This window comes from Felis catus, chromosome E2, assembly GCF_018350175.1.
Source record: "Felis catus isolate Fca126 chromosome E2, F.catus_Fca126_mat1.0, whole genome shotgun sequence".
NCBI classification, from domain to species: Eukaryota; Metazoa; Chordata; class Mammalia; order Carnivora; family Felidae; genus Felis; species Felis catus.
This window is the reverse complement of record NC_058382.1, coordinates 48,417,635-48,445,418: the sequence shown is the minus strand read 5'-3', so window position 1 is coordinate 48,445,418 and position 27,784 is coordinate 48,417,635. Positions and strand designations below refer to the sequence as shown.

Here is a 27,784-nt window from a genome sequence, read left to right as displayed (position 1 = left end):
AAATCCCTTTAAAGTGGTAATGAGCCCTTGGGCCCAGCTGGCCGACCCACCAGACCAAAGTGACAAGAGTCCCTGGGAAAGAAAAGGCTGAGGAAGCATTTACAGGGACCACATGGGATGAGGGATGCAGAAGGGACAGGATGGGATGACAGGGCCACTGCCCCTGGGACAGAGGAGGCCAAGGGCAGCCTCACTCTACTCTGCTCCAGGGACAGGGCTCCGTGACAGTCAGGAGTGGCGGCACCCGCGGCCTTGCTGCAGGACAACCCCAGAGCTACCCACTCAGCTCTCATGCGAGCCATGACCTGTCTCCCTATCGGGCAACTTAGCTCAGCCCCAGTGAGCTCTCTCTTTTGAGACCTGAGAACCTCTTCAGTTCTCCTGCTCCATTTCTCCTGGGACCTCGACCATGCAAACAAATGAAATCCTCTCCCATCTCCCCTAAGGCTAATCATCCCTCAAAGCTGGCGTGTCTGTTCCCCAGTGAGCCTGCGGCTGGTGAGGCAATGAACACCTGGACGTGTGGTGGATTGACCCAAACAGAAAAGCTGATGGCCCCCATCCCCTCAGGACGCAGCAAAGCCTAGAGCAGCCCCAGGGCTCCCTGCCCCATGGGTGTGGACACTCCTGAGATGTGCTATGGGGTTGAGGACAGGGAAGGCCCTAGCAGCCCTGGACCGCAGTACATCACAGCTCTCCTGTGTACGTTTGTGAGATGTCCCCAAATCAATCCTTATAACCATCCCTGCTACCCCAGCCTCCTAAGACATGGCCACATGCCTCACGAGGTGAATGGGCTCCTGAGCAAGAAACTGCCATTGCCAGGAACAACATCCTCACAGTCCTACCTTCCAAGTTTTTGAGAAAGGTGATTCTCATTCTTTTTTTTTCTGTTTTTATGTCAGCTACATCACACGAGCCATAAACTCCCCTCAGCAATTTCTCTTCATAGTTACTCTGAGCCTAGGGGAGCAGATGGGGGTATCTCTCCTGGGTTGATAACCTCTGCTCTTAAGTGTTAAGGACACCTCAGCTCCAAGAGGTGGGAAGACTCCAGGGAAGGTGCCTCCAGAGGCCCCAGTGGGGTGTGCCCTTCTGGATCTCCATGGACTCTGAGGCCTGCTTCCGAAAGAGGCTGTGGCAGCCGGAAGTCCCGAGGCAGGCCCTCTGCCGATGATGCCGTTTCTCCTCTCTTCCCTGGAGCCAGGCAGCCAGCTCCTCCCTTCCACCTGTGATGCTGGGAACACAGCCCACTGACTTGGGCAGACAGCTCCACCTCAGGGGTGCAGGGGTTGCTGAGGGAGGGGGGTGGGAAAGGGAGAAGTTATAGAAAGGGGCGTCGGTGTCACTGACCATTGCCTTCCCCTTGGTTTTTCTATGACCTCAAGACGAACATCGAGCCCCAGAGCCCCCAGTGAGGCCCACCCACTTGGCCATCTGCACAGGGCCTGTGTGGTCCTAAAGACAGGCAGGGAAACAGAGGACAGAAACCAGCTTCTGTTCTGGCTTTTGCTGCTGAAGCGGGGGCAGGAAGGATATGGAGAAAAAACAGAGCCTATCTTCCCTATTTCCACCTGTATCTTTACCATTTTTGTACAGAAATGATTACCAGCATCAGGAGCTAAAATTTACCACGTGTTCACATGTGTTGGGTATTCTACACCCATGACCTCATTTCATCCTGGGAATCCAAACCTGGAAGGGTGCTTCTACAATTATTCTCGGTTTTCGGATAAGCAAGCTGGGGTTCAGGGAGGCCAGGTCATCTGCTCCAGCTCAGTGTTAACCAGCTATGAAGTGGTGAGCCAGGGCCACACTCTTGGACCGCCTGATCCCTAAGCCAGTGCAGGCTGCAATATCACCTGGGGGGAAAATGTTACTGGAAAGGGATGCCACTCAATTTATCACAACGAAACTTAAAATACTGAAAATAAACTTCTTAATGAAGAAGCCCTACAAAAAAGGCCCGGAGGCTTTGCAAAATGACTTATGGAAACGGGGAAAAACCCTGCTTCTGGGTGGGAGAGTTCAAGGCAGTGAAATGATAATTTCTGGCTAAAGCACTTGTAATGACAAACGGAGTTACGACGGGCCAGGATCTGGTCGGGAGGTTTACGCTGTCTCGTTCAACAACACTCTACAAGGCAAGTGTGGACATCACGTGCCCCATTTTGTAGGCCAGAGACTCTAAGGTCCCTGGTGAAGAGGGTGAGAGCCAGAAGCCAAGCTCAGGTCTGGCGGCCAGTTGTCTGGGGTGCTATGTTCTCTCAGGGGTACTACCAGCCACCCTTCCTCTCTTCTAAGACTGAGATTTCTTTTTTAAAGCTGTGTGTTTTTGTTCTAAGTAGATTTTATTTTTTACAAAGTTCTAGGTCCATGGTAATATAGAGCAGAAGGTACAGAGATTTCCCACATACCCCTGCCCTCGCCCCAACACAACCTCCACCAAATGGACATTCCCCACCACAGCGGTACATTTATTACAATCCGTGAACCTGCGTCAACACATCGATGTCACTCAAAGTCCATAGTTTACCTTAGGACTTGCTCCTGGTGCTGTCTATTCTAAGGGTTTGGACAGATGTATAACACATACCCATTACACCCTGAGGATTCTGAACGTAGGCTGGGAAGTAGTGTGCTTGGGGCTGGTATGGGGAATCAGGGTGGTCCTGAGGCCCCTCCTGGATCAGCCACACCTTCAGGGACATTGAGAGGAGGAGCTATTGTCCTCTGGTACTCATGGGTGGAGCTCACTCAGGTAGCTGCAGGCTTAGGAGGCAGCCGACAACTGGCATCTTCTGGGCAGAAGAAGCACACCCACCTCCCTAACGGCGTCCAGCAGGGCTCTCTGAAGGGCATGCACCCTACATTCCACACTGTTGAAATCAGGGTAGCATTTTCACTTAAAAACATGTAATTGGATCTCTAGCTAATGGGGGGATTGCTACTCTGGTGCCAAGAATATTAATTTGACACCTGCAAGTTCCTTCTGACCAAAGGGATCTTCAGACAAAGGGTGCAAGGACCAGGCACTTGCACTGGTACTGAGGAAACAGCCACTTATCCTGAGTCATGGAAAAGCAGACACAAGTGAGGATGCCGGAAGGGCATGGACTACCAAGTTAGCGTTGGAGTAGAACTGAGAAGCAATGGCAGGTGAGACACCCAGCAAGGCCACAGGCCAATGGGACTATGGAACATGGTGGTGGGGCAGGGCTAGGTCTCTGAGACTCTGTCCCTCCCTGCACCCAGCTCTTGCATTAGTAACACCCAGGTACACTCTGTTCCTTGAGGCCACTGGCTCTCACCGAAGGTGAGGAGAATGTGAGTTTATCACAATTATACTGGGAGAGAAAAATATTCGCAACACAGATGACAAACTGAATGTCCCCAATATACAAAGAGCTTCTACAAATCAGTAAGAAAATGGGACAAAGGGTCTGGAGGCTGAAGCTTTTACAGATATCCACCCCTCTCCACAGCACATTGAGAACTTTCTCAAGAACCTGTGGAACAGGAGAAGGTGGCCAGAAATGGGGATGACAATACAACTACACACAAGCTCCCCATGTCCTGTCTGGTTCTGATGTGGGTAGCTGGGACCACACTTGGTGGAACACAGGTATGACGGTTAAGCGATTAAGAGAAGGGGCTTTGGAGTCAAACAGATCTGGTTTTGAGTTTGGCCTCATCACTCCCTAGCTGCGTGTGAGTTATTTTACCTCCTTCAGTCTGGGTATTCTCAACTGCAAAATGGAAATGATACCAGTTCTTCCCCACAGAATTGTCGAAGGTTCGCCAGATACTACAAGGCAAGGGTCTAGCACAGTTCTGGGCACAGCAATGACTTCATACAAGCTATTACTACCTATCACCCAAGATGATGGGCAAACCTGTGCCTTGAGGCCCCGGGCTGGATGTAACGTGGCTAAGTTCGAAGGAGGCTCTGTGAAGCCGTCAATAGGAAGGCGCCTCTCCCCACCAGTCTGGCTGTGGTCTGATTTGACTGAATGGGCTTTCAGGGTCTTACACCCCAGGGAGCTCCGATTTGAGTTCAGGGCTGTGTTTGGAAATACTGGGAAAACCTACCACAGAGAGATTTCTAGATATCCTAGAAAGGAAGCTCCAGGAAAAGGGGGACTTTGTGTTGTCTGTGGCTGTATTTCCAATGCCAAGGACACAGTATGCCCTCAAGGTTGCCAAAGAGACTGGTCAGGGGACACTTAGGAATGTGATCTGGTGAAGAACCAGGATAGGGCAGAATCAGGACTCACCACTGATTATCCTGGTCCCCAACTCCCTCCCCTAGAGAGAGGAAGGCAGGGAGTCTCGGCTCCTGTTACGACAACAGCCCCCCTCCAGCCCCACAACTGTCCCCAAGAGCAGCTGCAATCCTTTCCCAGCAGAGGCCCACAAGATGTGCCCCAAAGCTCTGACAACATTTGGCACTTCAGCAAATCGAGTTTCCACAGCCGCAACCTGAACAGAGCTGTTTAATGGACTGCATCTCCGCCGGCTCCCTGTAAACGCATACGCACACAAAAACCAATCACAAGCAGAGAGAGCTGGATGGGATTAAACAACTCAATTTAAAGGATTGAAGACTCAGCTGCTTCCAGCGAAGTCCTAGGGAAGGAACCAATCAGAAAGTTCTTCTCTTTCTTTTTGTATTGAAACCAGGGCTGTGCCAAGTGCCCTTAGTCACCCCCAACTCAGGCAGAACCGGGCCACGTCCTCCTGGGCCCCCTGCCGAAGTGGGTGCTGAAGGAAAGGGAAAGAGAGGGCACGTGTGCATGTGAACGAGGCAAGCAGGAGGGGTCAAGGGCAGATTCCCAGACCATCTGTTTTGGAAGCTTCTGGAAATGCAGAGGCAGGCACCAGCCCATCTGATCTCTTTTCAGCTCAGGTTCAAGAAAGCAAACTCAGGCTGCAGGAAAACTATCCTAGGCCACACACAGCCTGCTACTAGGCTCAGGCGCCTCACGCATAGGAGGTTGTAAGCAATGTCGCTCTCCTTCTCCCCTGGCCCCCAGCTCTTGTCCACTCCCATATTCCCAATGGGCAGATTTGTGGATTCACGTGCCCACTGCCTCACGGGGCACACAGCTTTGCCTAAGGCCCACAGCTGCCCAGAGCCCAGAAGGGGGAAGGAGAGGGACCAGTCAAGGTACAGCCTGCCAGCATCGGACGGGCGGCCTAGAGCTGGTATAGGTGAAGGGAAGGGATGTCACCCTGGCCAATGGCAACACCCACGAGCAATCCTGCCCCTAGGCTGGGAGGCAGGGGAGTCTGGAAAAAGCATTACCTTAGCCTGACAGCAAAGGATGGAACGCTGCTGAGAATGGGGTGGGACGGGGGCCGCCCCCCAGAGGGCTAAGAGACGCAGGGCCCAGCTGTCTCTCCCTTTCTCTGGGCTAGCCTCTCCCTTCTGCTCTTGGTGACCCTGACAAAGCAAGTCTTAAAGGGCCAATTTCAAGCCAGAGGTCAGAATGGAGGCTGGCTGCAATGAACAGAACACAACAAGAACTCACAGAGCGGCCAGCATTGCCTGGCCCAGCACTTAGCATCTTCCGAATTACTGCCCCACTGAGCAGAGAAGGAACCAGACAAGCCACTTGCTCGTGGTCAGGCAGCTACGCGGGGCCAGATCTTGCTTTGGGGACCCAACCCAGCCGAGCTGCCCACCACCACACCCCACCCGCCCTGCCCTTCTGTAGCCGAGCCAGTTTCCCCCTGAGGCCAATGTCCTCGCTGATACACTGACCCAGTGCTCCTCAGAAGGGCTGGAAGAAGACGTCCTTGTTCCCAAAGCCAAGAGCATTAAACACAGCTTTCCCTGTAAGCGATGCACCTTACCAGGTAAGAAGAGAGCGACTTTTCGGGTGCTGATTTAAGAGGACAACAAAACAAGCACCTCTCAGCTACCAGATCCCATCCGTCACTCAAATGACTTAGGCAGCCATGACAGAAGGAAGGGGGTGACCTACCTCGTCAGATTCATCCGACAACGTCTGAAGCAGGATGGGGAAGAGGCTGTCTGTGTGCCGGAACATCTGGAAAGCAGAGAAGCCGGGAAATCCGTGAGCTTCCCCCACCCTGGCTCCACCACTGAGCTCAGCGTGGACAGGGTCCCACTGCACTGCATGGACCTCCCCCACACCCCCAGTGGTCCTCAAGCATCTTTCACTCCTCTGCTTGCCAGGGATTTTCTAGAACTGCAGTGACCAGAACCCTACCAAGCATGGGGAGGCCCCAGAAAACTGAGATAGACCCAGAAGCAGCCCCCAGGTTCGAAGGGCCTATCAGGCTGATGGGCCCAGGGACTCACCTTCCGGGGAGTCTTGATATAGAGGTGGTAGAGCCACTTCAGGACAGCGATCCTGGTCATCATCCCGATGGCCATGTCGCTGAGGTGGCAGTTCAGGACCTGCACAATCCCGTCAAGGTGGAGGGTGACTGGGGCCCTGTCCGTGCTGTGGGTGAGACCGGAAGGAGAGCTTAGTTGAAGCTTGCTATAGCCCCTTCCGCTGAGCTGCAGCGCCACTCTGGCTTCGCAGTCAGAACCACACACATGCTGCACTTTCCTGGGTGCGGTGGCCAGGAGCGGGCAGACGGCACACCCCCTCCACGTGGCTGGTGGAGGCTAGTTTCACCCCGTGGCCTCAACCCTCCTTCTCCAAGGCTGGAGTTGGTGAAAGAGGGCCAGTCTGCTGGCTGCCTACCCACCTCCCCAGCACCGGCCTAGCTTGTACTGGAGAACACCTCTTTGAGATCACCAAGCTGGGCCCCAGCAGACCTCAGGGATGAAAAGCCGTTCAGCATCCTCAGGGCATTCAGTCCAAACCCTTTGTTGATAAGACAAAACCAATGGATCCGACGAGTCCAGGGGAAAGCCCTGAAAACACCCTTTAAGAGCAGACAGAGTTTTCACCAGGCAAACAAAGAATATTTCTCCAGTAAGGACCTGGGTCCTGAGGACCCAGGTCAGGCAGTTCAGTTGCCTGTCTGTAGAAAACGGTCTCGCGTGGCATTTCTAGGCTGCTCAATTATTCATTGGCAGCAGGAACTTGATGCCAGTGCTTTCCTAATTTGCCCGCAGCCTCTCTGAAGCTCATTTGATGTGAATTCCTAAAGGGACCCATTCTCAGTTCTGTAACTGCTAAACAGAACTGCTGTTTAATATGGTTTGATGATTCCCCACGGTGCTCGTTTAGGGGTGAGAGTGGGTACTTCTATCCTTGGGTCGCCAGACGGGCTGGGCGTGTGATGACAGAGCCCAGCAGTCCTGAGCCTCTGGGCGGGGATGCCACTAATTCCACAGGAGTCATGTGGCTGGAAGTTCTGGGGTCTTTTGCCAACACCTAAACACCTAGGTTCTTTGCTAGTCTAAGACAGACAGGGAAACTAAGGCACAGACACACAAGTTCAGGGTGGCAAACACAAGCTCCCAATCTCTTCATCACTTTCTCTCTCACTGTCTCATAGAAACGTAATGTGAGCCACATATGGAATTTTACATTTTTGAGTCCTATACTCAAAAATAAAAAGAACCAGGTAAAATTTTAATGACATATTTTAATGAATATAACATACCCCAACAATATCATTTCAACATGAAGCCAACATAAAAAACAATATACACATCACTCATAGGACACTTCATATTCTTTTTGGTGTTCTAAGTCTTTGAAATCCAGCGTGCATTTCACCCTGACAGCACACCTCTGTTCACACTAGCCACACTGCACGTGCCCAGCGGCCCCGTGACTCTGGCCATTGCCACGGACAACACGGCACTACGGTGTTGGGCTAGCAATCTATCCCAGGGCTTCCTGAGCATTTTCTTTTCTTCTCTGAAAACTTCCTAGAAACTCCCTCTCTTCCTGCCGATGACCAGGACTTACTCTCTTATCGCCAAGTCCTTCTTTCCCCTGTCCTCCTGGCCTCCTACCTGGCTCCTTCCAGCATGCTATTATAGCTCTTTTCCTTGAGAAGCTGGAGAAGCTCCAGAAGCCTACCTACACCCCAAGGCCTTAACAGAGTGGGAGCTCAGGAGGCTGTGAGGAATGAATGGCAACTGCCTGATTCTGCCTCTGCGTCCTGACCTGGTGAGCCCTCGGTCCACAGTGAGTCCCTTTCCACAGCAGGACATTCCAGCTCCCACATGGGGCCAGGGTGCTGGGACTCTATGCCTGGCATGCCAGCACCACTTTCTTAGCTGAAATGGTCCCCCGGGGAGCAAGGCCTTGTTTTCACTCCCCTGGGGGCAGTCAGGGCCGTAGTGGCCAGCAATGGCTGTGGCCTAAGCTGCCAGTGGGAGGAAGGCAGTGCCAAGCCCAGCTGCTCCGACTCCACCCTGCAGATCAGGCCCAGAGGTTACCCGATCGGGAAGGGGTGGAGCTCACAACTTGAATGTGAGCAGTCCGAGCCTAGAGTGGCCTCCTCTACCACATGGCACTGCCTCCTAATGGGCCAGGCTCAGGAGAGTCCATTTCCAACTGTCCCCTGGCAGGGGCAGCTGAATGGCAGCCCTTATGTGGACTGGCCCGGTCAGACCTGGCAGCCCTGCGTACTGGAGGGAGAGAGAGGGGTCGCAGAGACCGTTCAATATATTTTCCTATCAGCACGACAGGCAAAGTCTCTACGTGGGGCGGGAGAGGAGACTGGGAAAGCCTGGTGCTGCTGTGTGTGTGGGCATTCCAAATCCAAGTGGCCCAAATAAGGGCTCCAAGATACTAGATGGTCCCTGGGCCAGATGGGCTCCTTGATTCACTGTAGTCCTAAGATGCTTCCAGCCAGTTCAATGTCTCTACTGAGGGACAAATCAAGGGCCAGCCCATGGTGGCATCTCCCCCAGATGGCACTGTGTCAAGGCCATAAAATGAAGGATTTCGTGGAGCCAGTGCCCAAGAACTGGCAGCATTCTGTGCACTAACATTCTCCAACTTTCCCCACAGCAAAAGTTGGCTATGGCAAACCTCCCCAGACACGGGCACCTTCAGATTGCTGGTGAGGCAGGTGTCAGCTTCAACCCACCAAGAACACCATGGCTGAAAGGGACGTCATGGTTCAAGTAACTCAATCCTGCGATGCACAGATGAGACAGTATGGAACCCGTCCAAGGCCATGCGGCCATCAGTTGAAAACTTATTCCCTTAGCCGGAGACACTCTCCCTGGGTCTCACTTCCCTTGGCTGGCTGGAGGTGAGGCTCATGGGAAGCAGGGGCACCCAGGGCACCAGGGAGACTGATCTTAGTGCCTGGGAAAGATTCTACTAGCTGTGGAGGAGGCAGCTCTCAGCCGCTCCGCTGGGCAGGGCTGGCTGCTGTGTGCTGGGCTCCACACATGCTCCGTGGGGAGCCAGAAGTCTGTGGGAACCCAGGCTCTTCCTAGAGAGGGCAGGCTGCATGGTGCGCTCAGCTCCTGAGTCTGAGATGGAGTATCCTCTGCCCTGGGTTACCTTACCCAGAGAGCAGATGGGAGCTCACTCACAGTTTAAAATACATTTCTGCATCGGGTCCAAAAAGTCTAGACTAGTCGCTCCTGGGGGCTTCTGAGTTATTTCAAGGTGTCTGCAAAACCCCACTTCCACTGAGCATTCTCATAAAGCATCTCATAACTAATGTCTTACACGTATGTGTATGACATTTTCCAAGTGCATGGCACTACTGTAGCTATTAAAATAGCGATTTAATGGGACACCTGGGGAGCTCAGTCAGTTGACTCCACCTTCGACCTGGGTAGTGATCTTGTGGTTCATGGGTTTGAGCCCCGCATCAGGATCTGTGTTAATAGCTCAGAGACTGGAACCTGCTTCAGATTCTGTGTCTCCCTCTCTCTCTCTGCCCCTCCCCTGCTTGTGCTCTGTCTCTCTCTCTCTCAAAAATAAACATTAAAAAAATTTAATAACAAAAAATAAATAAAATAGCGATTTATTAAACAATACTTCTGATTCTACCAATAAATAATGATTAATTCCAGGGGTTCTCTCTGGGAGGCAACACTTCATTTCTGTAATGTCTAATGTTTTTTTTTTTTTTAATGTTTATTTTTATTTTGGTGGGGGAGCAGGGAGAGAGAGAGGGAGAGAGAGAATCCCAAGCAGCCTTCACTTTGTCAGCAAAGAGCCCAACACAGGGCTCGAACCCATGAACCCTGAGCCTGTGAGTGGAAATCAAGATTGGAAGCTTAACTGACTGAGCCACCTAGGCGTCCCTGTAATGTCTAACTTTTTATGGTACTCATATGTTACATCTCTAATCAAATTAGAAACAAAGTAAATAAAAAAATTGTTTCTGAACTCCACATTTTTTAAATAAAGTATCTTTACAACTTTTTTTCAATCTCCAGATGCTAGAAGTTGGGAAGCACGGAATTCCAGATCTTTCTGTTTGCCTTTATGTAGCCAGTGACCCATACCGAAACTCAATGATGACACCACAGTCCTTGGCAAAGCCCCAGGCATTGGAGTGGAAGCCTGTGCACGTAGTAACCTGTCCGGGGCTCCCCTGTCGGGTGGGCTTCTGGGACTCTCCCAGTGCAACCAATAAAGGCCACACCAGTGGCCTTGGGAGTCAGACAGGCCTAGCCTGAACTCCAACCTGGCCACTAATTCCAACCTGGCTGAGTGACTGTGGACCAGAAGTTCACCTCTCTGGGCCTGTTTCCTCATTCATAAAATGGGGATAATCATGAGGTTCTTGTAATAATTGTAGCTAAAATGCGTAAAGGGCCTTCTCTGAGCTGGGCACCATTCTGTTCTCTTTACATATTCAATTCATACAAGCTCCACACCCCTAGGAGGTAGGCACTGTCATCGCACCCAGTTTAAAGATGAGGAAACCGAGGCAGGGAGCGGTTAAGCTGCTTGCCCAGGGACACAGAGTCAGGATGTGTGCCCGGGCGGTCGGACTCCATTACACAGAGGATTCAGGACAGATGAGGGCAGGCAGTGTGTCTGGACAGTCACAGGGTGGGTTTTTGTTTCTTGGCGATCCTGGAAGTTGCCTTCTTGTCTGAGCTCAGTGCCCCTCTGGCAGCACCTACTGGAGGAAGACTGCCCCTACCCTACTGTCTTCAGCTGCCATCTCCAACGAGTGGGGGGCCCAGGGCCTAGGCACCTGGCTCAGGTTTCATGACTCTGAAGGTCGCCCCCCTCCTCTGGCACAGCTACTGACTCAGACTGGTAGCTGCCACGAGGAAAGAGCCATTTGTGGGATAAAGAAAGCACGAGATGATTTGCTCTTGGTTTTTTAATTTTAAAAGGGTAGGATCTGGCATGGGCTCCTGAATGACAGGTCTAAAACAAAATCTGGTTCCAATGAGGCAGTTCCCAGCCTCAGCCTTTAGAGCCGCTCCAGCAAATGGCGCCCCTGCCTCCCAAGCGAGGCAACGAGAGTCATGCCCGCCCGCCATGGTTAGTCAGTGATGTCTGACCTCTGCCTCCTCCTAGACCTTTCTCCACCTCCCACTGCCACTCCCCTGGAGCAGGACAATACCCTGTGGCCTAAGCAACGGTGACAAGTCTGCAACAGGCTTCTCTGCTGCCACTTTTGCCCCTCCCTCCCTCATCCCCCCTGGAGCGGCCAGAGGGCCTTCCGAGTCACAGGTCTGCACCAGACACTGCCACTTACAGGCAGGCTCCCATAGCCTTCAGAACAAGAGCTGGTCCCTCTGGAGGACACATCTCCCAGCACTTCCCTCCGGATCTCTCGCCCAGCTCCAGAATCCAGGATCCAAAGCTGCCTCCTTAACCTCCCTGGGGCACACAGCCCATGACTGGCCCACTCACACACCTATGTGCCTCCTTCCACCCCAGCGTGGGAAATGCCAGGATATCCTGAGTTGGCTGAAGCCCCGAATCTAGAAGTTATTCTTTCCCTCAGTCTCTCCTCTCATTCCATCACATGCATCAGCAAATCCGGTCAAGTCATCCTTCAAAACAGATAAGAAAAAGTCTCTCCAACTTTCTCCACGTTCTGCCACTTCTTGAGGCTGAGCCTCCATCTCCTCCCACGGGAAAGAAGCTGTGGCCCCCGAGGTGGTTTGCATTCGCCCGACCCTCCTAATTCTTTCTCTACACAGCAGCCCCCAGGTCTCCGGTCCCTCCTCAGCCCTAAAAGGAATTAATACTACTAATGACCCCATGGGATTGAAACATCAGCAAGATCCAATGACGTGACACAAAGTATTTGGCACAGCCGGGCCAGGAAGCACCCAGTGAGTGACCACCCTTGTCAGCCACTATTCCAGTGAGCTTCAGCTCGGGCACCATGGCACGCCCCCAGCACCCTCTGAGTCCCCTGTCACAGAAATCATGCCCTGCTTCTGTTTCCCCACTAGAGAACTTCAAGCTTGGGGACCACACTCAGGGGTCACATCTTTACCTTGGAACCTGTAGGGCTGAAGCCTGGCGGGTACTCTGGAGTATGTGACAACTAACAGGATGAATGAATGAATGAATGTTTACCGCCTTGCTCAAATGATTAGAAGAGGCCCCAGGAGCAGTCCACGTTTATAATCAGTACTCACATACTTTGAAAATGCCCACAGGGTCTTAGAAATAAGAATAAGTGAAAAAATGATACAAAAGGAGGAAAGATTCTAAAGGTCCAGGGAGAAGAGAGCCTCCTGGGGGTTGAGTGCATATTTTCTCATCATGAGTGACCCCTTCCCCAGGGTCCAGGTTCAGTGTCGGGATGAGAGGGAAGAAACCCCTTATAGAAGAATGCCATCCATTGCAGCCCCACAGGTGCTAATTCTACCCAAAGACAAAGTGACATGGGGCAAGTCCAGGGGAGGTGGAAAGGGACAAAACGGTGATAATTCCCTCTCCAGTGGATGTCATCACCCAGCATACAGTGTGTACGGAACTGCAAGCAATGATCTTGCTGCTTGGCCTGCTCTGCCCCCATGTGGAAGGCTGCACTATGACAGCTGACCCGGCGCCTGGGAGAGGACGGCTCCTGCGGCCCATAGCCTATGCTCTCTTGGACTCTGGAACAGCCTTCTCCTTGTCAGTCTTGTCAGCCCCACGTTATCTCGACGGGCAAAAAGGTTCTGGGCAAAGGTGTCTGCATGTGTCTCCCTGTAGCTACCATGCACTGGTTCTACGTTTACAACCTGTGTTTACTGATCTCCAACAGCTTCTTATCTTTGTCCTTGGGGACAAGGCTACCTGTCCATCAGAACTAGGGGGATTTGGGTTTGCTCAGTGTTCTTCAGATCCCTTCATCAAGCACCCACTGTGCCCCCTAAGGAGAGTTTGCCTCGGGTCTTTACTGCAATTTGCTGCACCCAGGAAAGACCCAGGCCACTTGCTTTCTACAAACGCCTCTGGCTGGAACAAACCACTTACCTGGCTGGTGTGAAGACACTGATGCTGCTACTGAAGCTGGAGTCACAAGAACCATCAGGGCCTCCTGGGGACAGTGAGAGGAACAAGGTGTCATGCCAGAGGACCGCTGAAGTCTTCCGAATGAACAAGATAACTGACATAAGGACACAGACTCTCTAGTCCCCCACACCTTGACTCTGGCTCTTGAAAAGGACTATAGCTCAGGAGCCCTAAGGACCCAATGCCACCCACTCCCCAAGCTTCTGGGATAGCATCCGTGCTTGTAAGTGTTTAGGCACAGTGATCTCAAAAGAAGAAGGGCACCAGACCTGAACACATCTGGGAAATCTCAGAAGGGGCCGCTGGCCCGAAGGCAATGGATGTTAAAAATGACTCCTGGGATAGTCAACATCATTAGCCATCAGGGAAATGGAAATCAAAACTGCGATGAGGTACCAGTTCACACCCACTAGGACGGCTGAAATACAGATAATGAGTGGTGGTGAGCATGTGGAGAAAACCCTTGGACCCTGCTGGTGGGAATGTAAAATGGTGCAGGTGTTTTGGAAAACAGCCTGGCAATTCCTTAAAGGCTCAACAGAGTTATTACCCTCTGACCCGGCAATCCCACTCCTAGATATATACCCCAGAGAAAACGGACGCTCATGTCCACACCAAAACCGTACATCATGTTCATAGCAATCCAAATGCCTATCAACTGATGAATGGATAAGTGTGTTACAGCCATACAGTGGACCATTATACGGCAACAAAGATGCATAAAGTACTGATATGTGCTACAACATGGGTGAACACTGGAAACATGCCAACGTTAAGAAGCTAGTCATAAAAGCCTGCAATTTGTGAAATGTCCAAAAGAGGTAGATCTATAAAGACAGAAAGTTGAACAGAATATTTATTCTGAGATTATTTTAATTTTCTGAAAGGTTGTAAAAATAGCACAGAAATCTGTTTACCCTTTACCCAGCTGCACCTAACATCATACATTATCAAACCAGGAAAGGAACACTCACATAAGACTGTTAACAAAACTACAGACCTAATGTGAATTTCACTGGTGTTTCCACTTACGTCCTATGTTCCAGGGTAGAATCAGGGACCACATGTTGCATTTAGTTGTCCTGTCTCCCTAGTCCCTGCCAATCTGTGACAGTTCCGCAATCTTTCCATATCTTCCACAAACTCGCTATCACTGAAGCCCTGGTCAGTTACTTTGCAGAATGTGTTGCCACCTTGGTTAGTCTTGCATTTTCTCATGATTAGGCGGAGGTTACGCATTTTTGGAAGACCGCCATCAAAGTGACGCACTTTCTCAGTGCATCATATCAGGGGTATGTGATGTCTGTCTTGTTACTGATGATGTTGACCTTATCATCTGACTGTGGTAGTGTCTGCTGGGTTTCTTTACAGTAAGTTACTATTTTCCTGTTTGTAATTAATAAATATCTTGGGGAAGATACTTGAGACTAGACAAACACCTAGTTTTTTCCTCAAATGTTCCCCTACTGACTTTGGCATCCATTGATGGATCTATAATAATTACTGTGGAGTTTGCCTAATGGTGATTTTCTGTTTTCCTCTTTTTTTCTATATTTATTAACCAGAATTCTTCTATAGGAAAATGCACTCCCTTCCCATCCATCCATCCATCCATCCATCCATCCATATCATTATGGGCCCATATTTTATTCTGTGGATTACCAATTAAAACTATCATTATTTATATATTGTTGTTCAAATGGTGCCAGCCTTGGCCTCTTGTAAGTTATACAAGTAAAACATATTCTCATTCTAAAAATTTCAAACAAAGCAGAACATGCCCCCGTCTCTTTCTAACCTTTAATCTTACTCCACTCTATATGCAGGTAACTATTTCACTGGTCTGACAAGTATTCCTATCTTTCTTTTTGTTTTGTTTTGTTTTTTAATATGAAATTTATTGTCAAATTGGTTTCCATACAATACCCAGTGCTCACCCCAACAGGTGCCCTCCTCAGTATTTCTTTCTGTTTTGTAACATAAATGGAATCACAGTATGTTTTCTGCAATTTGCTTTTTTTTTTTTTTTTTTTTTACTTTATACTATAGCTTAGTGTAGTGTTATTCCTGTGAACTATGGACCACCCTCAACCCCCAAGTAAAGAGGGCCTTGATTTCCACGATGAACAGGAAGGCTCTGAGCTGCTGCCTGCCCCCTCTAGTCCCAGAGGCCCTGTGCGGGACAGGGCACAGCTCAGTGGGGCCAGGCGCAGGCTGGGCCTGATGGAACAGATCTTGGCAAAGGGGAGGAGGGCACACGGGGAAGGCTGGTGGGCCAGCCTGGAACAGCAGCCAGGATTCCACGCCCCTGGCTGCCTCCTCCCTCTTGACTTTTAGAAACATGCACATTTGTAGATGAAATGATGTGATATCAGAAATAGGGTTCAAGTTAACTTCCTTTGTTTCGTAGCTTTCACTCTTACATCTCTCCCACGCTTCTTCCTGCACAAGTGCATTTTTCTAGGATCCCACGTCAGGGGTACTGCTGGGTGGAAGGGTCAGGAATTCTGTATTTTAATCCACGTTGATAAGCTGCTCTTTAGTAAGGTTCTACCACTACACATGCACTTCAGGCACAGAGAAGCAGTCGATCTCCCCAAGCTTCACACAGGGATATTAGTAATCTTTTACATTTTTGCCAAGTTGATGAGTAAAAATGATACATCGTTTTACTCTCCAATGCTCCCATTTCCAGTCAAGCTGTACATCTGTGGCTGCCCTTTTTGTATTAGTTCCCTCTTTAGAGAATTGTGGTGTAAACGGCGCTAGGAGCAAAGACTCAGAGCCCTCGGGCCTAAATCTGAGCCCTGACCCCCCTACTTACTAGCTGTGCAACTGTGGGCAGCTTATGCGACTTTGCTTCCAGTCCCTCACTGTATAACGGGGTAACCAGTACTCTCCTCACAGCCTTGTTAGGACAATACATGAGCTAACATTTGTTAGGTGTTTAAATGGAAAACCTTACCTACATCTCTATTTGTTCCTTGAGGACAAATTCTCTCAAATGTTCATGGCTTCTGACACATGCCACCAAAGGTATGTAGCAGACGATATATTCCACCTGCTTACTCTCCCCCCACTAGGAATGCCTCTTCCCCCCCTCTCATCTCTACAGGGAGCACGTAACTAGAGTAATATAATCAGAGTAAAAATCACAGTAATAACCTCCCTTATAATCAGAGTAAAAAAAGGGGTGGGGTGAGGTGGGGGCAGAGTGGAAGCTAAGGAGAAGGAAAAGATCCAGTTCAAATGACCTCCATGGACTTGGCTTGGAGCCCCCAGGCCTCTGTGACCGCATGCAGGGCCACATGATTACTCAACTGTGGGTCTGTCCTGGGCTCCTTGCAGGCAGATGATTTACCTACATCTGCAGGGTCCACAGAAGCTGCCGCTATATCCAGTCCCATCAAAGCCGTGCAAGTGGATGGATTCCATTACACATCTACCAACAGTGGTTGCAAGCCCTCTCCTAGAAACCTTATTTATAATTCTGCCCCTCACCTGGTACAAGAACTTCTACCCTTAACCCTCTGTGATCCCTCATTTAGGACCCACCAGGGGCACACTACTATCTGGAAAATGTTGATGATTAAAAAAACAAAAACAACAACAACAAAGAACAAGGGAGGAAAAGCCCTGTCCAGAGAACCTCGCTAAGTACATGGGTATGTTATACACATGCATTAAAAATTTGACACTAAAGCACCTGTTTCTGAGAGTGTCTGGCCTTTGCTATATTCTAAAAGCTTTATAAGCAAAAATCTCATTTAAAACTCACCACCACACTACAGGTTTGGTATTATTATCGTTAGCCTTATTTAACAAGTAAGGAATTTGGGGCTTAAAAAGGCTAAGTGGCTTCTCTAAGGGCAAGAGGTACGAAGTCAGCAGAGCCATGACTCACCAGCAGGCCGTTCTGACCGAGTCTAGGCCAGGACACCTGGGACAATCAGGCAACATCACAGAGAGGAAAAGGGTACACACGTCAAACACTGCAGGAACTCAGGGAAAGGAGGCCGCATCACGGACCCCTGAAGTGCCAGGGCCAAAGGGGAGCCAAAGCAAGCAGACAGGCTGGGAACAGTGTGGCACAAATGAGGGTCCTGCAGTCAGAGGTGAGGGGGACGCACACGTGTGCACGTGTATGCTCACGCACAGAAGGCTCGGCTGATGAACCTCCTCGTGGGTCTTGCCCTCCGACAGAGGGAGACCAGGGAGGAGGTTCCCGCCTTTGGCCAGGCGACCGGAGCTGGAACAGTGGAGGAAAATAGTAATAGGAAAAAGCGGCAGAGGCTGAGATGAACCTGTCAACTGGACCGGCTGAATCATCACTGTCTCCTGGCTCGCCGCGACCTTCTCCTGGCACTTTGGTAATGTGGCAGTTACAAGCTGAGCAAGGAGTGGGTATGGAGCCTCTAAATGAGCTGTGATCATCTCTAGGAACTACTCTAAACTGAGCTCTGCATCTGCTGAAATGCTGTTTATGAGGTAGTAAAATCCAGAGCCAAGCTTCCTGAATGTATCTTGGTTTAGCATGGAATCTCCTAAGCGGGGAGCTGTTTTGAGACTGCTTAGAAAAAACTACCTATTTTACCTAAGTAAAATAAACTGCATTGGCTGGCCATGGCACCCTGGTCTCTGGCAGGCGAGGATTCTACGGTGGAGCTGCCGATGCTCCAGCTGGCAGGTTCTTAGCAGCTGTCATGACCTGCAGAATACAGTGGTTCTTTCCCGGAGGCCCTGACTTGTTGCCATGTAAGGAGAAAGGGTGGGGTAGGAGCTGCTGGGTTCCACTTTGAGGGAAGATGTACTAACTTTATTTAAAAAACTGAGACATCCTGCATATAACATAAAATTTCCTAACATAAAGCTCACCATTTTAAACCATACAACCGGGTCGTCTTTTGTAAATCCACAAAGTTATGTAAAGCATCACCACTATTTAATTCTGCAACAGTTCCATTACCCTGAAAAGAAACCAGGTGTCTAATTCCCCTTTCCCCTCTAGTGCAGCAACCATTATTCTACTTTCTGACTCAATGGATTAAGAGGCACTAACTTTTAAAGCCAGTATAAAATACTCGAAACTTCTGCCTGTTGTAACTCATCAAGTAAAACAAAATGAAACAAAACAAAAACCAGAAGAAGCCACCACACAAGCAAAAAAAGAAAGCTGTGGAATTATGTAAACTGCGTGATACCATACATATACAGAAAACATAGCGTTTCACAAAACAGATCTTTCCCTGAGATTCTTCTAGTTTCTCCTAGTGAGAAAGCTCCTGCCTTGAGAGGCCCACATAACTTTATTCCCCCAAATTTTCTTTCTCAAGGTACCGCCAAAAAGTTTTCAGCTGCTGCATTGGCCGGGAATCGAACCCGGGCCTCCCGCGTGGCAGGCGAGAATTCTACCACTGAACCACCAATGCTCCACTTGATGGCTGTGCTGCCTCCAGCTGTTTTGCTGCTCTGGCTCACAGAAGCAACCGCACGGCTGTAACCTGATACCCGAGCTGGTCCAGCATGGACGGCTGCTGGCTCTGCCAGTCAAACCCAGGACAGGACACCCGTGGGGCTCACGTGCCTGACACATTGCTCACATGTTCAAGAGAAGCCTGAGAACGGCAACAGGAGAAACGTTTCAGAAATTCTTTGGGCTCCTGGAACTCAGGTTCCAGACCTGTGTCTGTTAGTCTTAAAAATTTGGGTGGGTTCTGCATCAATTTACTCTCTGGCTGACTCTGCAAAGGAGAACGTCATCCCGAAGCTGATCAGTGCTCTCTCAGTGAGGAGAGAGGCCTCCCAAAGAAAGAAACAGTCAGAGCTCTAGATAACATTTAGAGAGTTAAACTCCAGACTCTAAATGACATAAAAGTGCTTTTCTTTATGTTATAAATGAGACAATAATGCTGAAAGAGTGTGAAAGGGCAGCAGAGAGCCGTTTCATTTGCCAAAGACACTGCTTTCGGCAGTAGAATCCCCAAGGACTGAATAAACTGCACCCTCAGCTTTTGTAGCCTCCTGCCCAGGGAACGGCTGGCACAGGGAAGGCAGCTGGCCTCCAGGTGGCCGGGCGTCTGCGGCCAAGATTCACGTGAGCCCTGCAGTCTGTCCTCTGCCATGTTCCAAACCTTCCTATTTCCTGTAGCCAAACCCAAAAAAAGATTTCTGAAAGGAAATGGTCTTTGAGGCAGTATGAGTTAAGAGTATGGGTTTTGGAGGCAGACAGCCAGGATTCAAATCCCAATTCTGCCACCTAGTAGCTGCCAGACCCTGGTCGTGTTACTGGTCTTCCCTGTGCCCATCTGTAGAATGGGGAGAAGAGTAACTTCCACCTCACCGGGTTGCTACCCGAGTTAGATGAGGTAACATATGGAAAGTAGCCCTGGCTGCTGAAGCAGGACCCCAAGCCTGGGAGGCATGAGGGGCAGGAGGTAGGGCCTACTCACCACTGGCTGTCCCTTGCTGCTTTGCCAGCGAGTCCTCGGGGTTGGGCTCTGCCTGCCTCTGCACCACTGGCTTCGGCTCATCAGGCTCGTCATCCTCAGGGGTGACCAGCTTCATCAGGCTTTGGTTACACACGTTGGCCACCTCCTTGATGCCTGAGTCCACTGATGTAAGGAGTAGCCTCATCCAGGGGGTGTTCCCTAAACCTGAGGTCACTGGGATCAGTCCTCTCCAGAACGGGACTACTGGGCAGTCTGAACGGAGTTCCCGTGAAATGCTCCTGTCTTCTCATACGACACATCCTGGTGGACTTCCTACCACCAGGATTACCCCCACACCCCAAGACAGGGCAGTATGAGGGCCTTGGAGCCGTGGGACCTGGGAGAGCTGCTTCAGAGCTGGAAGTAACCAGGTGAGGTTTGGGGACAACGGTATTAGCCCTGTGTCCCTGCTGCTGCCCCAGTGCTCAGAGTCCATGTCCCGCTCTGCCGCTTGCTCTCCAGGTGCCAGGGGCTATCTGGAGGCATGAGGGGTCCTAAGGGAGCCTCCATCCCCCACACCAGGGTCCTGCAACTTGACAGCCTCCTGAGGGGCTGCTCCCATTTCCCCTCTTCAGGGTGAAGGATACTTTTCTTGCGGTCATCGTAGGCCAGGCAGGGCAAGACGGCGGTCAGGATCCCAGAAGAGTAGGGCAGCATCACCCGGCCAGCCAGCTGGATGAACTCGCGCATCCAGCACATGGCTGTCAGCTGGATCAGGTCATCTGGAAGAGGAATTGGGGGATTCCGGAAGGGTCAGCACGAGAGGCCAGAGCACTCCCTCCCACTGACCAGGCCCGGAAGATGGGACTGGAGGGGATGCCAGGGGTCGCATGGCTTCTAGCCTCACTGATACTCTCTCGCCCTCCAAAGGAACACACAGGTACCAGGTCGGGAAGGAATAGCAATCTTGTGGTACATATAAGAGCAGCCATGGTTCTCTACCCCTCTGCACCCGAAAAGGGGCTGGGTAGCTCCTCTCATCAAGGGGTGAGTTCATTTCCTCACTGCTTGAATCTGGTCTGGCCTTGCTACTGTGGCCCCCAAAAGATGGCAGAAGTGATGGCGTGGCTGATGGAAGCCCAGGCCTCCAGAAGCCATGCTCCCCTCTACAATGTGTCTCGGGACCTTACTGATGCCATATGAATGCATCTGGGCTAGCATGCCGGATGATGAGACGCATGGACCAACTGTCCCTGCTTCTCAGGTGACAGCCAGCCAACTGCCAGGTGTGAGTGAGGCCATCCCAGACCATCCAGCCTCAGATGACCCTTCAGCTGACTGCAGGTGCATAATCAAGGGCAGCCAAGCCTGGCCCAGGGGAACAGAACCACCCAGCTGACTTACAGACTCCTGACCAATAATAAGCGGCTGTTGTGTCAGGCGGTCACACTTTGGAGTGGTCTGATATGCAGCAGAAGGTCATGGATACACAGTCCCAACCTCAAAGCCTTTCAGTTCACAGTGAAATGTCAAGCTTCCCAGCAAGAGGGTCTCCAGACCTTATTCCAGGGTCAGACCAAGCAAAAGGGCCTCCGTGTTGATGGAGGAACCGAATCTCTCTCTCACAAGGACCCACCACTCTATTGCCCCAGGTCCAATGGTGTGCTGGTTCATACTCCCACCAGGGCTCTTTCTGCCTCTGAGGAGATGGCAGTGGCCATGGGGCCTTCACACTCACCAGTGGTCTGGCAGTGGATCACCAGGATGTTCGCCATCTCAGCAAACTTAACACTGGAGGGATTCTTCTTAATTTCTTTCAAGAATTCTCCAAGGACCACCTCACACCTACCAATGAGAGAAGGGGAAGGGAAATAGCATACGCCAGCCAGGGCTGGAGGCGCCTCTACCCACACCCACTTCTGCTCTGGGTGGGCCACCGAGAAGGGGACTACATTCACAGTTGCCGGATGGCTGTTTTCCAGAGCATGGGGATTAATGAGCTCTCTGCTCCTCAAGGCAGGAAGCACATGAACTAGGAAGAAAAGAATGAACTTGATCTCCTGCGGCTGCCCGTCTGCTGGATGTAAGGTGTGTGTGTGCACGGGGCAGCAGCCCATCCCGTCTCCACTCACATTTTCCGAATCTCTTTGCCATTGTCGCCCAGGATCTGGAAGAGTCCATCCAGGATCTCCGGCAAATAATCCAGTAGGTTAATGTCTGGCACAGACTCCAGAACCAGGATCTGACCCAGGGGAAGAAACCGGAAGGGAAAGTTACACCAGTCTGAGAACCTTCATCTCCTTGTCTCCGGTGCTCTGGGACACGGCGGGGAGAAGGAGGCCCTGCTGAGACAGCGTTTCATGGCCCTCCAGGTGCCCCACGGCAGAGAGTGGGTTAAACGTGCAGGATGGGGATTTAACTCCAAGGAGATCCTGATGCCACAGGGAGAAGGGAAGACACTGGAAAGGACAGAGGAGGCTTGGAGAGGTGTGGCCACTAGAAGTAGCACCACTGGCTTCAAAAAGAAATGGGGGTATCTCTTGGGACAAGGAAAGAACCATATCGTTGTCAGGGGCAAACATGACCCCCATGGCTTTGGGGAAGAGCTGAATAAACGTATTTTGGATTACCTGATGTCACTGGCTATTAGAGGGATAATAATGAGGCTTCTCTCAGCCACACAAACTGCCCAGGGTGTGCCAGGGGACAGATTTTACTAAATCAGAGGCTCATTATAGCTAGAAAAAAGTCGTGAGGCTGGCTCTTACCCAGGAGATGATGAACTGCCGGGCGTACTGGTTGTTGGAATAAATTCTCTCCCGCAACAAAGGGATGAAGCCCACCAGGTCAAACTTGTTGCTCTCCGTCACAATATCCTGTGGGTCAGAGGCACGTGAGCTGTGGAAAGCCAGAGGCCGAGGGCCACCTGACCTGACTGAATTATTGGCCCAGGACTGGCTCTGGGGGTCAGGTGGCCACAGAGGAAAATGGGCAGGGCCTGTGCCAGGTAGGAGAAGTCCTGGAGCATCCACCCTCCCACAGGCCAAAGGACAAGCAAAAATGCTGGAGTAAAGGCAGGAATCAAGGCCAAGAGGACTAACCCTATGGCAACACCCTAGATCTGGATCAAATGCCCTGGTGAGCTTAGCATAAGCAGCTCCCTGTCATTGGTGGGGGGTGGGGTGGGGTGGGGTGGGGGTGGGGGCGGGGGGGTGGATGGGAGGTGAGGAGCAGCCTCCTCTGCCCTGGGTGGGGTTAGCACCAGGGGGGCGTTTGGGGCAACAGCATGTTTCTGTATCTTGATTGTGCTGGTGACATAACTCTGCACACTTGTCACAGAACTGTACACTAGAATCACTTCGACTATACATAAATGAAACACTTTTAAAAAATCAGGAAGAGCACCCCCAGTGATAGAATTTATAAGCTGTACAGACAGATGGATGAAACAGATTCCACACTAAAACTGGGGACCAAGTACTACCTTTAAAAGGCGGTCTAGGAGCTCAGATCCGCTTTTCACATTGGGGTCCGGGTCTGCAGCCAACTATGAGAGGGAAAGAAAAAGAGAGATGGTCAGAGTCAATACATAAGACAAGGAACCCACTAAAAACCCACGGCCAAGGCCCTGGCACAGCTTGGAATACTGAACAGGCACCCCTTCCACAGAAAAAACTGAAGAAAGGTAGGGTATGTAGCGACAGGCAAAGCGGAACCTGGCTAAGGAACCGAAATGTGGTGGACTTCCTGTTTTGTTCAGGGACCTCTGAGACCTGCTGCCACCAGGTCAGGTGGTTGGTTCCCACTGGCCTTTCTTGAGGGTTTCCAATCTTCAAAAGCTGGGTCTTCTCTCCACTCCTGGAGGCTGGTACCCTGGATGTGACTATGGTGGTCAGCAGAGCCCCGTGAGGCTGAGCGAGGTGCTCGGGAGGGTGTGTGAGGGGCTCCACTGCCTTTGTAAGTAGGGTTTTTTTCTACAGCTTACAGGCCAGTGATCCCCTTGTAGCGGAAATACAGTCTGTACTATGGATTCACCATCTCCACCTTCTATAGGGGAGGTGAGGGCTTTTCAAACTGTTTTCTTCCCTCTACTCCATGGTGGATTGACACTCTGATAAAATGCAGTACAAATCAATTAAGAGAGAAATGGAAAAAAACCCAACATAAACACAAGCTCATTAAATTATTATTAAACTCAACAGTGAGTCGCCCCGGCAGCCCCATGTTTACCTGCTCTGCCTGCATCTGGGGAAAGGGACCCAAGCACTCAAGGCCCCAAAGGTCATGTGAGCGGGTGGGGTGGGCTCAGCCTGGTTGGAGTGGGGGGCGCTCACCTTGCTGAGCCCATCGAAGAGCACGTTGAAGTGGGGCAGCACGGCACCACGGGCCACCTTGACAATGTTGTACAGGGCTTCGCACGCATAGTAGCGCAGCCTGCTGTCCGCGTCATTGAAGCAGGTCAGCACCGGCTCAATCAGCTCCTTCAGGTACAACCCCGAGTCCTGCAATGGGGAAGGAAGAGAAATAGCTCAAGATGGGTCAGGATGTGGGCCCCCAGCACCCAGTCGACATCCCAGTTCCCCTGTGAGGCTTGGGCCTTTGTGTGAGGGCTGGCCTTACAGACGCTTGGCAAGTCGGCCTCCAAAATAGGAGCCATGCCATGGAAGAAGGGTGCAAGGCTGCAAAGCCAGCCTTGCTAGACTTCGGTGTGGAGAGAATGGCACTAAAGCAGAAGTCTGCAACACCCTGCTGGGTCTCAGGGGTGAGAGAGCAAAGGTCATCATTGCCATGTCTGTCCCCCCAGGAGAAAGGCCCACCTTGCCCAGGGCAATAGAGCAGGCGGCCAGGCCGATGAGGCCCCCTTTCCGACTGTGGGGGTGCTGAGACAGGGCAAACTCCTGAGACAGGGTCTGGATCACATGCTTGATTTGCACGGTGTTGTTCTGGGCCACGAACTCCCGGACCAGCCTGGAGAGACAGGAGAGAGGGGCTGAACAAGCAGTGGAGTCAGGCTTCCCTGGCGGCTGGCTCCGGGGGCCAGGGGATACAGGAGGGAGATGAGATGGCCTGTTCAGAAAGAGGAATTGGAAGTCACACATCTCAGGGTGGGCCCTCCTCAGCTCTTCCGCCGACTAGAAGGCGCTGGCTGGCTCACGATTGTTTCCCTATTCTGGGTCGCAGTTTCCCTTTGTGTATAACAGAATGAGGGATGGCGGAGCTACCTCATTTCTGGGAATCTGGGAGCCCTGAGAGAATGAAAGGGAATGTCTTGTTGGGGACCCAAAATTGTACCATGGTCAGTTGGTCAACCAACTCTATTCAACACTTGCTCAACCCTTCATTTCTGCACCCAACAGGTGCTCTGTGTCTGTGTCATCTCCAAGGATAGCACTGAATCAGGTCCAACAGCAATGGGCAAGATACATACGCAAACAAGTAATTGTAACAACGTGGTGCCAATGATACCACAGAAGCCAGAAAAATGCCATGGGCTGAATACGAGGTGCCATTTGGGTCAGATGTTAAAAACACCCACAGGCACTTTCCAGGTAAAGGGCACAGCATCTTAGGCCCAGGGAAGAGACTGGCCAGAGGCAGAGAGCTCTGAAAAGACACAATGTATTTAAAGGAGGAGGAAGAGTTTGGTTTGTGGAAGGAAAACAACCATCAAGGTGACAGTCATGGCAACGGGATGATCTATGATTTACCTATTCACTCATTCATTCATGTCTATGTTTTAATTAGGTATCTCTGGTGGCAGCCTGGAGAGGCTAGGCTGTGGGGGCTGGTTTGACAGAAAACGGAAGAAATCCCCGTGGAACATCATAGCTGTCAGGGTCAGGAAGGAGGGCCTGAGACATGGGTGAGGCATGGAAAGAGCAGGGAAGGGTTGTTCTATATCAGACAGAAAAGCATTAGGAGCCCATGTAACACGGGAGGCAAGTAGGGCGGGTCTATGTCCAAGGTCTCCAACTGGGGCCTGAGGCTAAGAGGGAGAAGGGAGGTGTGAGGGAGGCCTCCATGAGGGACCAGTCTCAGGGAATGGATAACCAGCTCCCCAGATAACTGATGGAGCTATGGCCTGGGTGTCAGGGATATCTTTCTACAAGTGGGATTGCAGCCAGACCTTGAAGGAGGCAGGGAGAGGGGAGACAGAAGTGTTCTGGGCAGGAGGAGATGAATGAGCCAAGGCGAGGAGGGGGAGCCAGGCAAGCTTATCTGGGGCCCCCGAGAACAGAGCAGCAGGGGGGAATCTACCAGGATGGCTGGCTATGGCCATTCCAGCCATCTCAGATTAGGGAGAATGGATCCTGCAGCATGGGTAATAGAGAAGCTTCTCATGGTTTTTGAAGCGGATGTCTTAAGAAGCTGTGAGTTGGACAGAGACCATCCCATCATCCAAGCATGAGGGAGTACCAGTGTAGCAGCCAAAGGACTGACGGTCTACACAATATAGACTTTTTGAAGCAGCTGCCTGGACTCACTAATTGCTCTGTGTCCATCATGGCAGGACACTGCTTGCCTGCCACATAAATGGGGGTCTCAAGTTGGCTCGAAGACTTTTATGGACAGTCAAGTCCAAAAGGTATCAATTAGTCTAGGTGGCTCCAGCTCCGTGTCAGGAACCTGCCAGTAATTAGAGACGTTCAAAAATAAACGTGCGGCCCTATGAGGCAAAGACCACTCCTACAAAAAGGTTGTTCGATGAGGGGTTGACACAGTTTGACGAAAATTTAATACAGCAAGTCGCATGGGGCACCTATTTTGTGCCAGGCGCTGTGCGCACAGAGGTGAACTAAACAGGTCTGGCTCTCAAGCTGGTGGATGTGGGAGCAGGGACGGGTATTTGGGGAAGGTGGTATACCAACGGCCTCGTGAGGTGTCTCTCTCCCTATCTTTACAGGGTGAGATTCCACCAAGTCCACCCCAGGGGGCTGAGGGCTGCGGATGCACCCAGGGCCTCCAGGTGTAACTTCAATGCCAACTCTGTAGGCTCCTGCACTCCCAAAGCAGTCTAATAAGGCCCAGCAAGGATGGTTCTCTGTATGCCTGTCTGGCTTCCCAAACTGGACAAACCGGCCAGGTGAGGCGCAGTGACCTGCAGGCGCTGCTCAGAGTATCCATAGACACAGCCACTTGAGAAAAGCCCTGCAGAGGTGTTAGAGAACAGCTGGAGCATTGGTGGTTCAGTGGTAGAATTCTCGCCTGCCACGCGGGAGGCCCGGGTTCGATTCCCGGCCAATGCAGGGCGGCTCTTTTGCCTTTTCCTGGCAGGCTTCCCCTCCCACAGAGATCCTGCTGAAGAAGACAGTCTCTTCAACCATGCTGACCTGCAGCAGCTCAGGGTGCTATGAATCTGACCTCACTCCCCGGGAGCAGCTGGACTTTCCAGGGAGGCACTGCTGGCTGTGGGATCGAGGCCTTCACGCCCTGCACCAGTGAGGGACTCGGACTGGGCCAGTCTCCAGCGGGAAGCTGGGGTGAAACCTGAGAACTGTAAAACAGCTCAGCACACAGTAAGCATGGAATGGGGAAACCCACACATCCAAGGGGCAGAAAGTCACCCAAAGCCTCCAAGTACTTTTTGCTACTGAGGAGGGACTCGAGCTCTTGTTTCTGTCCTGAGGTCTGAAGGCAAAGCAACTTCTCTCTCTCTCTCTCTTTCCCTCCCCATCCTCCACCCACGCACACACCCCTCTACCTCCTTCCTTCAGCTCTGGAGCCTATGCTGTTCTTAAGGCTGTGCTGATGTGGCAGCATCAGAGCCTGGCCTTATATTCTGTGAATCAGCAGATCTACTAGGAGGCTCAGGACGAGGGCTAAAGGGAGGTGCGCACACAGCTGCTCACAGCTGGAGCATTGGTGGTTCAGTGGTAGAATTCTCGCCTGCCACGCGGGAGGCCCGGGTTCGATTCCCGGCCAATGCAAACAGTAAAATTCTTTTAACCCTAGAAG

At 51.3% G+C, this 27,784-nt stretch overlaps 1 protein-coding gene and 3 non-coding genes across 5 annotated transcripts in view; 2 read left to right on the top strand and 2 right to left on the bottom strand.

Annotated features, from left to right (window-relative positions):
- VAC14 (VAC14 component of PIKFYVE complex) overlaps window positions 1-27,784 on the bottom strand; it is a 101,179-nt gene that overhangs the window by 63,285 nt on the left and 10,110 nt on the right. The window contains exons 2-12 of one of the 2 annotated variants that reach the window (XM_006941719.4): window positions 24,646-24,796; window positions 24,163-24,330; window positions 23,313-23,375; window positions 22,597-22,704; window positions 21,961-22,070; window positions 21,567-21,673; window positions 20,476-20,610; window positions 19,850-20,008; window positions 13,362-13,425; window positions 6,332-6,476; window positions 5,991-6,056 (exon numbers count right to left, since the gene is read on the bottom strand). In XM_006941719.4, coding sequence (XP_006941781.2) covers window positions 5,991-6,056; window positions 6,332-6,476; window positions 13,362-13,425; window positions 19,850-20,008; window positions 20,476-20,610; window positions 21,567-21,673; window positions 21,961-22,070; window positions 22,597-22,704; window positions 23,313-23,375; window positions 24,163-24,330; window positions 24,646-24,796 — 1,276 coding nt within the window. The remainder of the gene's footprint in view (window positions 1-5,990; window positions 6,057-6,331; window positions 6,477-13,361; window positions 13,426-19,849; window positions 20,009-20,475; window positions 20,611-21,566; window positions 21,674-21,960; window positions 22,071-22,596; window positions 22,705-23,312; window positions 23,376-24,162; window positions 24,331-24,645; window positions 24,797-27,784) is intronic. The other variant, XM_011290219.3, reaches the window with a different exon arrangement.
- TRNAG-GCC lies at window positions 18,759-18,829 on the bottom strand. Its single transcript has one exon. It is a non-coding gene; the product is annotated as a tRNA-Gly (tRNA).
- Window positions 27,005-27,075, top strand: TRNAG-GCC. The gene has a single exon. It is a non-coding gene; the product is annotated as a tRNA-Gly (tRNA).
- TRNAG-GCC lies at window positions 27,686-27,756 on the top strand. The gene has a single exon. It is a non-coding gene; the product is annotated as a tRNA-Gly (tRNA).